This window comes from Coffea arabica, chromosome 2c (genome assembly GCF_036785885.1).
Source record: "Coffea arabica cultivar ET-39 chromosome 2c, Coffea Arabica ET-39 HiFi, whole genome shotgun sequence".
NCBI lineage: Eukaryota > Viridiplantae > Streptophyta > Magnoliopsida > Gentianales > Rubiaceae > Coffea > Coffea arabica.
Genome location: NC_092312.1, coordinates 24,742,433 through 24,751,418, shown reverse-complemented (window position 1 = coordinate 24,751,418; position 8,986 = coordinate 24,742,433). Strand labels below are relative to the sequence as shown.

General features: G+C 36.6%; 1 protein-coding gene across 1 annotated transcript; it reads right to left on the bottom strand.

Annotated features, from left to right (window-relative positions):
- Window positions 1-2,774: 2,774 nt before the first annotated feature.
- On the bottom strand, window positions 2,775-8,272 carry LOC113727036 (AUGMIN subunit 7). The gene is made up of 9 exons (XM_027250994.2): window positions 8,003-8,272; window positions 7,825-7,910; window positions 7,548-7,609; window positions 6,735-6,826; window positions 6,431-6,556; window positions 5,503-5,593; window positions 5,246-5,353; window positions 4,696-4,794; window positions 2,775-3,310 (listed from the first exon to the last, which is right to left on the bottom strand). The coding sequence occupies exons 1-9, from the start codon at window positions 8,134-8,136 to the stop codon at window positions 3,113-3,115; spliced, it is 996 nt and encodes a 331-aa protein (XP_027106795.1). The 5' UTR covers window positions 8,137-8,272; the 3' UTR covers window positions 2,775-3,112.
- Between the last annotated feature and the right edge of the window lie 714 nt (window positions 8,273-8,986).

Here is an 8,986-nt window from a genome sequence, read left to right as displayed (position 1 = left end):
GCATAGTTTTGCATGAAACTATTTTTGAAAATTGCACTTTGACCCCCCAAGTCTCCCTTTGTCGCATTGTGGCCAAATTACATTCCAGTCTTTTGCAATTGAGTCCTTAATTAATTTGCTTGACTTTTTCTTTGCCCCTGGACCCTTGAAGTTCCTAAAAGTGTTTGATTAGGTTTGAGTGCTTGGTTAGCGTTCGCAATTGAGTCCTTGGTAGCCTCAACTTTGCAATTCGATTGTTCGTTTGCTTTCATTTGTTTAGGTGGTACTTAATGCATGAATTTGTGAACTTTATGATCAAGCGAGCTTGTGTTTGCTTATTTTCTTTAATTTTCCCAAATAAAGTGGTATCTTGACCTTTTTATTGTTTTGAAGCCATTTTTCTTCATTTGGACAAACAGGGGAGGTATAACTTCTTTTATCCCTTTTTGGTATCTCCTATGTGATCCAACGTGCTAAGTGAGAATTGCATGTCTACTTTGCTTTCCTTACCTTTCTTTAATTCCTTTCTTTTGTTCCATTTACTTTTACTTTTTGTTAAATTATTCTTTTATGGGGTATGTGTACACCTCTTGGCTTGTAATAGATAGGGCTTGGAGGGCATTTGATGAAGACCTATTGAAGACGTGTGCCTAGCTAGCAAATGTAATAGGTCCATTAGTTTGATTGCTTGCTTTTGTGGCTATGTGTTAATTTGCTTTATTAGGCTTTTGCATCTAGTCGAGCATGCTAAGTGTTATGTGCTACATGTTTACGAGCGTTTGGCATATCTACTCGCTTTCCATAGCCATGAATGAATGTGATGGATGAATGTACGTTTCCACTAGTCCAACGCTAGTAGGAATTCATAGAATGGGTTAGTCCAACGCTAGACCCAATAGGCCGTCCCCCTTTTGTTAGTGCATATTTGCATGTTCACTACATTTCATGCATTTTTCTTAGTTTTTATCATTTGGCATGCTCCTCAAACCCCTTTTCCCCTCATTTTAGGATTTTTGCATTTCATACTAGTTATAGGGTACATTTGCTTGAGTGTCCCCTTTCGATAAGGGAAACGAGCGAGTGTGGCTACTCAATAGTCTTAGCACGCTAGTTCTTTTTTCTAATCCAAGGGAAAATCAAAGTCGTAAAGTTAGGAGTCCTTCCCGTGCCCGACTTGATGCATCCCCTTAGGGTCATACACTTGCATTCTTTTTTATATCACCTCTTCACCTTTTAACCACATTTTCTCATTTTTCTCAATCCACACTTTCTCAACATCTTTTTATCACTTATTTATTTCTCACCTCACAAATGGCACTCAAAATTACACTTATATGTATCTACTATTCTATTTTTCATCCATTTACACACGAACACCTTTATTTTATCACATTTGCACACTTGCACTTACCTTTTTTTTTACATTTCGCATCCTTCATACATTTTCACACTTGCACATATTTGAGTCTTCATTTGCATTTTCCTATGACCTCTATGAGATTCTTCCTATTGGCCATCACAAACCCATGTGATTGGGACCAAAAATCTCATAAGAGACATTTAGATTTAGGTTTGCATTTTCCTTTCCATTTCGCATTCATCTAGTCATATCCAACATGCGATACATACCTTGGGTAGAAAATTAGGAAACGTGGGGCTAAGTCACGCAACTAGCTTTGGCTAGGGTAAGGGAGTGCCTTAGGTTCCGCCTTTGCCTTCTCCCTTACCAAACGTGACCCCCGATCCCTTTCTTTGGTTACGTAGACCTAAAAGTTTTTCAAAAAAGGGTTTGTTTACTTTTTCATTCAAAAACAAAAAATCATTTTTTGGGTGACTTGGTACACCCTAACTCTATACCAAGTGGCGACTCCATTTTTCATACAAAAAAATCCTTTTGAACTTTACTTGACCAAAACCGTCGCATTTCACAATCCCACGGTCTTTTCTTTCACTTCTACACACGTTCACACACACTTCCACCTACACCATCAAAAAGTGGGGCGCGACATAGGTGATGAATGCTTTCGTGAGCTAGAATGATATTATCAACGATTTGCCTACCAGGGATAAAAACAGATTGGGCGGGATTGATGCAATTTGGAAGGAGCGGTTTCATCCTATTGATGAGGATTTTTGCAATGATTTTGTAGACCACATTACATAAACTAATGGGTCTGAACTGATTGAAATTAAGGGGGGCATCATTTTTTGGAATCAAGGTGATCAGAGTTTCATTTGTAGCTTTAGGCAAGAAATTTCCCTTGAAAAATTGTCTAACCAAATCAATCACCTCTCTTTTAACTATATTCCAAATTTTTTGAAAAAATAAAGGGAACGTACCATCCGGCGCAGGGGCCTTGTAAGGATGCATGGCAAAGAGGGCCTTTCCTGAAATCAGTGATAGTAATGAGGAAAAGAATGATCAAGGACAGGTTTCTTATGAGGATCCTGAAAGTGGTAAACAAGATCCTGATCCCACAAATATAGCTGATGATCTCTTTTACTACACCTGAATTTGCCACGTATACATCATATACTTCAATGGGATGGAATAGTTCTTTTGGTAAATATACATGTGAGGTAAGGTCATTCTTGTTCCTATTCTGATGCTATAATAAAGATCTGCAGCATATGACTCAAGTGTTAAAAGTTGGTTTTCTACTTCCTTCAACAAAATAAAAGTAAGAAGTTGGTTTTCCTCTACTTCTCAGTCCTATTTGATAGTACTTGATAGTCTGCAATCTGCAAACTATTGTCTCTGAAGACTAGTATTTAACCAATTCAATTGATTCATATGGGAAAATTGTAACCATCTAAATAAGCAAAATGATGAATAGGAAGCTTCAAAATTTGATTACAAGGGCGGACAATGACCATGAAGGACCTCAACTTTAAATCACTCTAGGTATGAAGATCCATCACTCATCAATATTTTGAACTGGTACAATTCAAGGTGCTCTCAGGTCATCATGCACAGTTAATAACATTCAACTCACAATGTAATACAACAGGCCAATGCCCTATATTGGCCTAAACATGACATTAGTGCTCAGTCCCCAAGAAGTATGGTTTCTATCATTCAAACTTCAATCGCGAAGGAGAACCTCCTCTTCTTGTGTAAATACTACAAATCTCACAGCATTACATCCTGGCCTTTCTCCCGAGCAATTGAAGCCGATAGAATACCAAGATCACGGTTCAAGAGAGTCAATGATGTTTCACACTCAGAGATTATTCTCGTGACTGAAGATGGCTCACCACCAACTGATTCAGATGATCCAACAGCAACTGCAGCATGCGAATCTCGAAGGTTCTTCAAATTTCCTAAAAACTGCAAATTCCAGGAGAAAAGAGAAGGGTTCAGATGACCACCAAGTATTCAGTTGAAAAAATAATAATAAAACAAAAAAGCATAGTACCAGCCAGTGGAGTACAAGGGCAACTAAAGCTAAAGCAAAAGCTTATTGCATATACCAGTACCAATTTCTTTTCCTGAGCTATTGAAGGATTCATTTCTCTGTTTCCTTTTTCCATACTAATTGAATTTTCAAATTAGTAGAAGCTTTCATTTGTCCATAGTCACTGTAATAACTAAATTTCTAGAATTGTCAATATCTAAAATATAAGTCTGATGCTTTTGCTTTTCATAATTTATAATATCCATAGAACAGGTTCTGGTAGAAGAGATAGGAGACAACATTACTCAAAGTCTAAGTTATCCTGCATCTAAATATGAATGAATCTGTTCTGATGTTACCCTACTTGTATGATTCAACAAGAATCTTGTATTTTGTTTGCAAATATGCCCATTTCAATCTTTTTCTTTTCGATGGGTTTCAACCTGACTTATCCCTTGGTTTTGCTTTTTGCAGCACTTCATCTTTCATGTAACCACTGAACATGGCGGATTAAGCTGAAATTTTCTCCCTCCCTAATCACACTGTTGTTCTATTCATCATTGCCCTTCAATTACCAAAATACACAATGGATGTTGACATCGTCCAAACTGTATCCACCTTCACGTAACCACCACATCCATAAAGACCTTTTAGGACTTCATCACATTATTACCTTAAATAACACTTACAACACACTGATTTTTCTTTCCAGATTCATATGCTAGCATACCATTTCAACTTCCTCTCTCCTTGAAGGCACTAGGTAGTTTTGACTTTGCCACACTGGACTGAGTCTATTTAAAATGTTTTTGAGGTCCACACACATCATAAATTGAGCACTCCAGCATGTTAATGTCCTTCTTTCTACCCCTTTTGGTTCAAGGGTCCAGGCATTTCCTTACACAGGCCACCATTACTTCCCACTAAAGTGAAATTGTATAAGTTGGAAACTAGATTAAGGTTCAGCATTACTCTTGTCAGTGCTATCTGCATGTACGGATTTAAATTTTTCTCAAATAGTTAATATTAGTCTATGAATAACTATTATTTGACTGTCAAAATTGCCATCATAACGTCTTAAAAATGGCCAAAAGGTTATTCAGATGAATTCAAGTACATTCAACTGAATTTAGTGCAAAAAAAGTACATTCAATCTGCCTATAGTCTAGATAGAACTAAACTCATGCACTGTCAAAAACTTTTTGCATTTGATCATGCTCAAAAAACTTCAATTGGAAAAAATCAGGTTAATCACCATTTCAAACAGTTATGTCCAAACAATTTCTTGATAAAAATAGCAAACTTTAATGTGAGATACCTTCAAAAGCATTTTATATGCTTCCAACAGCCTATTGGCTGCTGGACCAAATCCATGCAATTGTGGAACCTCCATCATGTGTGTCCAAGGACGAATTTCCTACAAATAAAACAATATTCAGAATGAAAAACCAATAAACAAATTTGTAAAGCAGATGCATGAAATTAAGAAAAGAAAGAAAAAGAAGAAAGAAGGAACAGCTGTTGTGCAAATCCTATTCCAAGCCATCCAAGGTAATCATACCAAAGTATAGCATGCTGTAAAAACCCAAACTGTTCCAGAAGTCAACTAGATCTTTGCTAAAGCTAGCACTGGCAACACTTTGCTTTTTACCCCGAGGCCACTCAAAATCAAAGATGTGCAGAAAGTGAATATGCACCCAATAAACATGGATAGTTCTAACTTAAGACAAAGCAGAAGTTAAACAAGGAGAACCTTAGCAACCAACTAGCAAGTACTGGCTACTTAAGCTGTTTAAAAGAGGTCCATATGATAATTGCAAAATCTCAGTAACCTAAGAAAGCAGAATAATGTGAGAAAGAGACACAACCTTGGTGTAAATGGAATTAAAGGATCTTGCAGTTTCTAGAAAAGACTCCAAATATGCCCGTAATTTTGCTTCTACTTCCGCATAGTCCTCATCCGGATTGTATGAGTGCTGCACATGAAAATAAAAAGAGAAAATCATTTCCAACTGAGCATGACACTGTAAAAAGATCCAAATCTTTTGAAGCATAATCAGGAGAAATTCATCCAGGGTAAGACAAGGAAGTTAATGAAAGAAAGCTGGTTAGCAAGTTGAATGACCTTAGATGCTAAATCATCAACCATCTCCTGAAGACTCAGAAGCCTGTTTGATTGATCGGAAAGCTGTTTCTCCAGATCAGCTATGTCAGGCCTGCAATTGTGCTTGGGTTAACAGTACAAAGAGTTACGACATATGGCGAAGAAAATTAAAAGAAAACAATAATATGTGTGCTGCAAACAGATTAGAGAGCTTACTTACTAGTAATGGAACAAAAATTTTCACAAACACGGCTGTTTATATGAACTACTAAAACAAAATATAGAACAAGGACTGATAGGGAGGGAACAGATAGATCTTGCAGTCACCGGACTGAATCCCAAAAGAAAAGCAATAGATGTCCTTAAAACATGCTGAAGTGGTACTAGATTTAATGCTGCTGTTCCCTCGCAAGTTTAACCATTCATATAAGCAATCCCTACCCAACTTTCACCCAGAAAATATTTAACTACAAGAATACCCCAAGCACCCAAGCCGACTCGTTAACAGCAGTAGGCAAATAATCATTCCATTGTTAGAGCTAAAGTTCTCATCTCCACACAGCATAATGATCCAGTATCACCAATTGAGCAGCAAAACAAGAGGCAAAAGAAATAAAAGGCAAACCGATGAAACTTATCAGCAAAGAGAGAAGGAAATCCTTCTACCCAACCACATCCACCCAAAACAGAAAGCATCTATGCAAGCAGTTTGAGGAATACTCATTATAGATGACCAATGATTTTTTCGACAAAATATAGATGCACCAAAACATTGAATGTCCAAGTTCACAGAAATCAATGCTCATACAACTAAGCTCATAGAAAGTTCTAAAAACAGCAACTAAAATAAAAAGCATTGCTGCAAGATATTTAAACCTACGAATGTTCACCACAAACTCAATGAAAAGGAAGTCACATCAAGTTAAAGCTGCAAAAAGTACTTGCTTACAATGGATATATAGATTGAATCTGTACATCTGCAGGAAACAACTTGCACTCTTCAGAAAAAATCTGTGCTTGTCTTTCTGCAATGGCATCTATAAGTTGTATGTCCCTTGCTACCTGCTCATCAACACTGGAGGGGCAACAGTTTTTACTAATGGATAAAGAGGAAAGCAGAACAGAGAAAATCAAGGTTGTCATACATCAATTAATTTCTCAACATTTTGAATTTTAACAAAACAAAATGATATCCCAGCAAAACAAGATTTCATTGCTAAAGTTAGTCAAAAGAACACAAAGAAAATCTCAACCTCCATTCGGGATTATCAGCATATATGCTAGCCTCAACAAGATCTACAATAAGACGAAGCATTTCTGTACGGTCTTCATAACTACCTCTTCCCTGCGAAAGAAGATCTCTTATCAGGAAAGTTCAAATCGGAGTACATATAAATCTTCCAAATTGCTACAGAGAACTAGGAAATGCAAAGAAAAATGGCCATCTCCTTGCTGATTTTTCACCTAATCAACAGAACATTAGAAGGGCCCAATTTTGTGATCTAAACTGTCAGTAACCAGTAACTAGCCCTATGAACATTTTCTCTACAGCTAAAAGCTGAACCCTACATATCCTGTAGAAAATACCGTAAACATGAAGAATATCATGAAAACAGAATAACACGCTCTTCATCTCAGCCATTGTGGACTTGTAGTTTCTCAAAGACCAAATGAAGCAGCTAGCAGTCTTCATTCCAAGAGAATGGAGATCCTAATCTCAGCTACTATAGCCCATAAGTTAGACATAAGCTTGCAAGAGCCATTGATTGCTACCCAACCCACAATCATCTCAAAACCATAAAAGTGGCAGAGGCAACTCTAGATGATAGAAAGACTTCTCTCACATAACAGATAAATGTCAACAAGACTGAAAAACCTATGAAACCTACAAGCTTCCAATGTCTGGTCAAACAACCACTGATGTTAAATAACAAAAACAAGAGAAAAACAAACCGCCAGACATTATATTATGAAAAGAGTGCGTTGCACATAATTGTTATCACCACAAAAGCCTTGGACAACCTTTTCAGAATCAAAGCAGGCAGGTAAAAAGACACCAAACTCACTTGGATTGCTTCAGTATCTACAGTAGTGGTAATGCCCAGAAACTTAGCAATCTCGGCCAAGTCTGCAAATAAAATAGCAAATTCTGAAAGTCCTTATACCTCTTAAACCATAATCAGGAAAAAAAAATTTACCTTCAAACTCCTCATTACCCATTTGAGTATTTTAAAAATTAGACCTTGTACATTGATAAATTCAATTGATCAAATCAAAATCGAAAAGACAAAATTATTCATGATTCTCGCTAAAGTTCAAAGTCTGAGGATGAGAAGCACTAACATTGAATTCGAGAAGTTTCTTCATCACGATCCATCGCATCTCCTTGTAGGTTCTGCTGAGAAAATGGAGATTTATCACCTAATAGCCTGCAAAAAGAAAAACCCAGATAAGAAAATCTCAAAAACACGAAATTAAATCCTGCCCCAAAATAATTTTCAAAAAAAGTGATGAACTTTACTTAAAGAAGAGCCATTCAAGGAGAGCATAGCGTTCCATGCCGGCAAAGAGAAGTGATTGAGCAGGTGCATTTGCTCTTGGGTAATTCAACATTGATAGTTTCTTCTGTATCTCTTCCATTTGTTTTGTTGCCATTTTTCAACTTCTCCTTCAATTCCCAGAAAAATTGGATCGACGACTCAAGAGTCCAATTCAATTTCTTATTACTTGTAGTCTACGACTGGCACCAGACTCCAGAGAGAACAGTGAAGAGAAGGGTTGATTTTTTAAATAAGTATTGGCTTGCCATTTGAATTTGAGATCCTGAAGCTTTACGGCAGTAAATGAGTAGTAAAAAGTTTTGGCGATGAGATGACCTTCCATTGTCTTGTCTAGTTGTCTTCACTTTCTCAAATTCCATGCAAAATCACTAATGTCGACAAGAGTGTTCGGATTGGAGGTCATTTGGAATTTGGAATAATTTTTTGAAAATAAATATTGTAACACTTTTAATGGGCAAATTTCTGTCAATATTGCGAAAATAAGAAATCATGACAAATTTGGTGTTTTGGACAAATTTGTGTTCTAGTAGGCGTCGCCACAAATGAGATTCACGGTGTGGAGAGAAAATTAATTTATTTTTTATTTTTTTAACACAGCAATTTAAAAGAAGAATGAAATTTTTAAAAAAAAATGCCATTCGCCGTAACTTGTGCACCATAAATCACAAGTTGATCAATAGTTAATCAACGGTGTGAAATAATTTTTTTTTTAAAATCCAGACACCGCATACACTCCATACACTCCACCAGCAATTTGTTTTTTCTTTTTTAGCCGTTGATTAATTCTGGATGAACAGCTGGATCGTGTCGATATAAATGATACAACATGCTTCGGTTATAAAGATATCACTGGCACAATCCCATTTGTACCCTTAACACTCTGAGTGTCTCCAGTTTCTTTCTTCTATTACTGGGATTTTTTGTCAAAAAGCTCCTGTATTGCT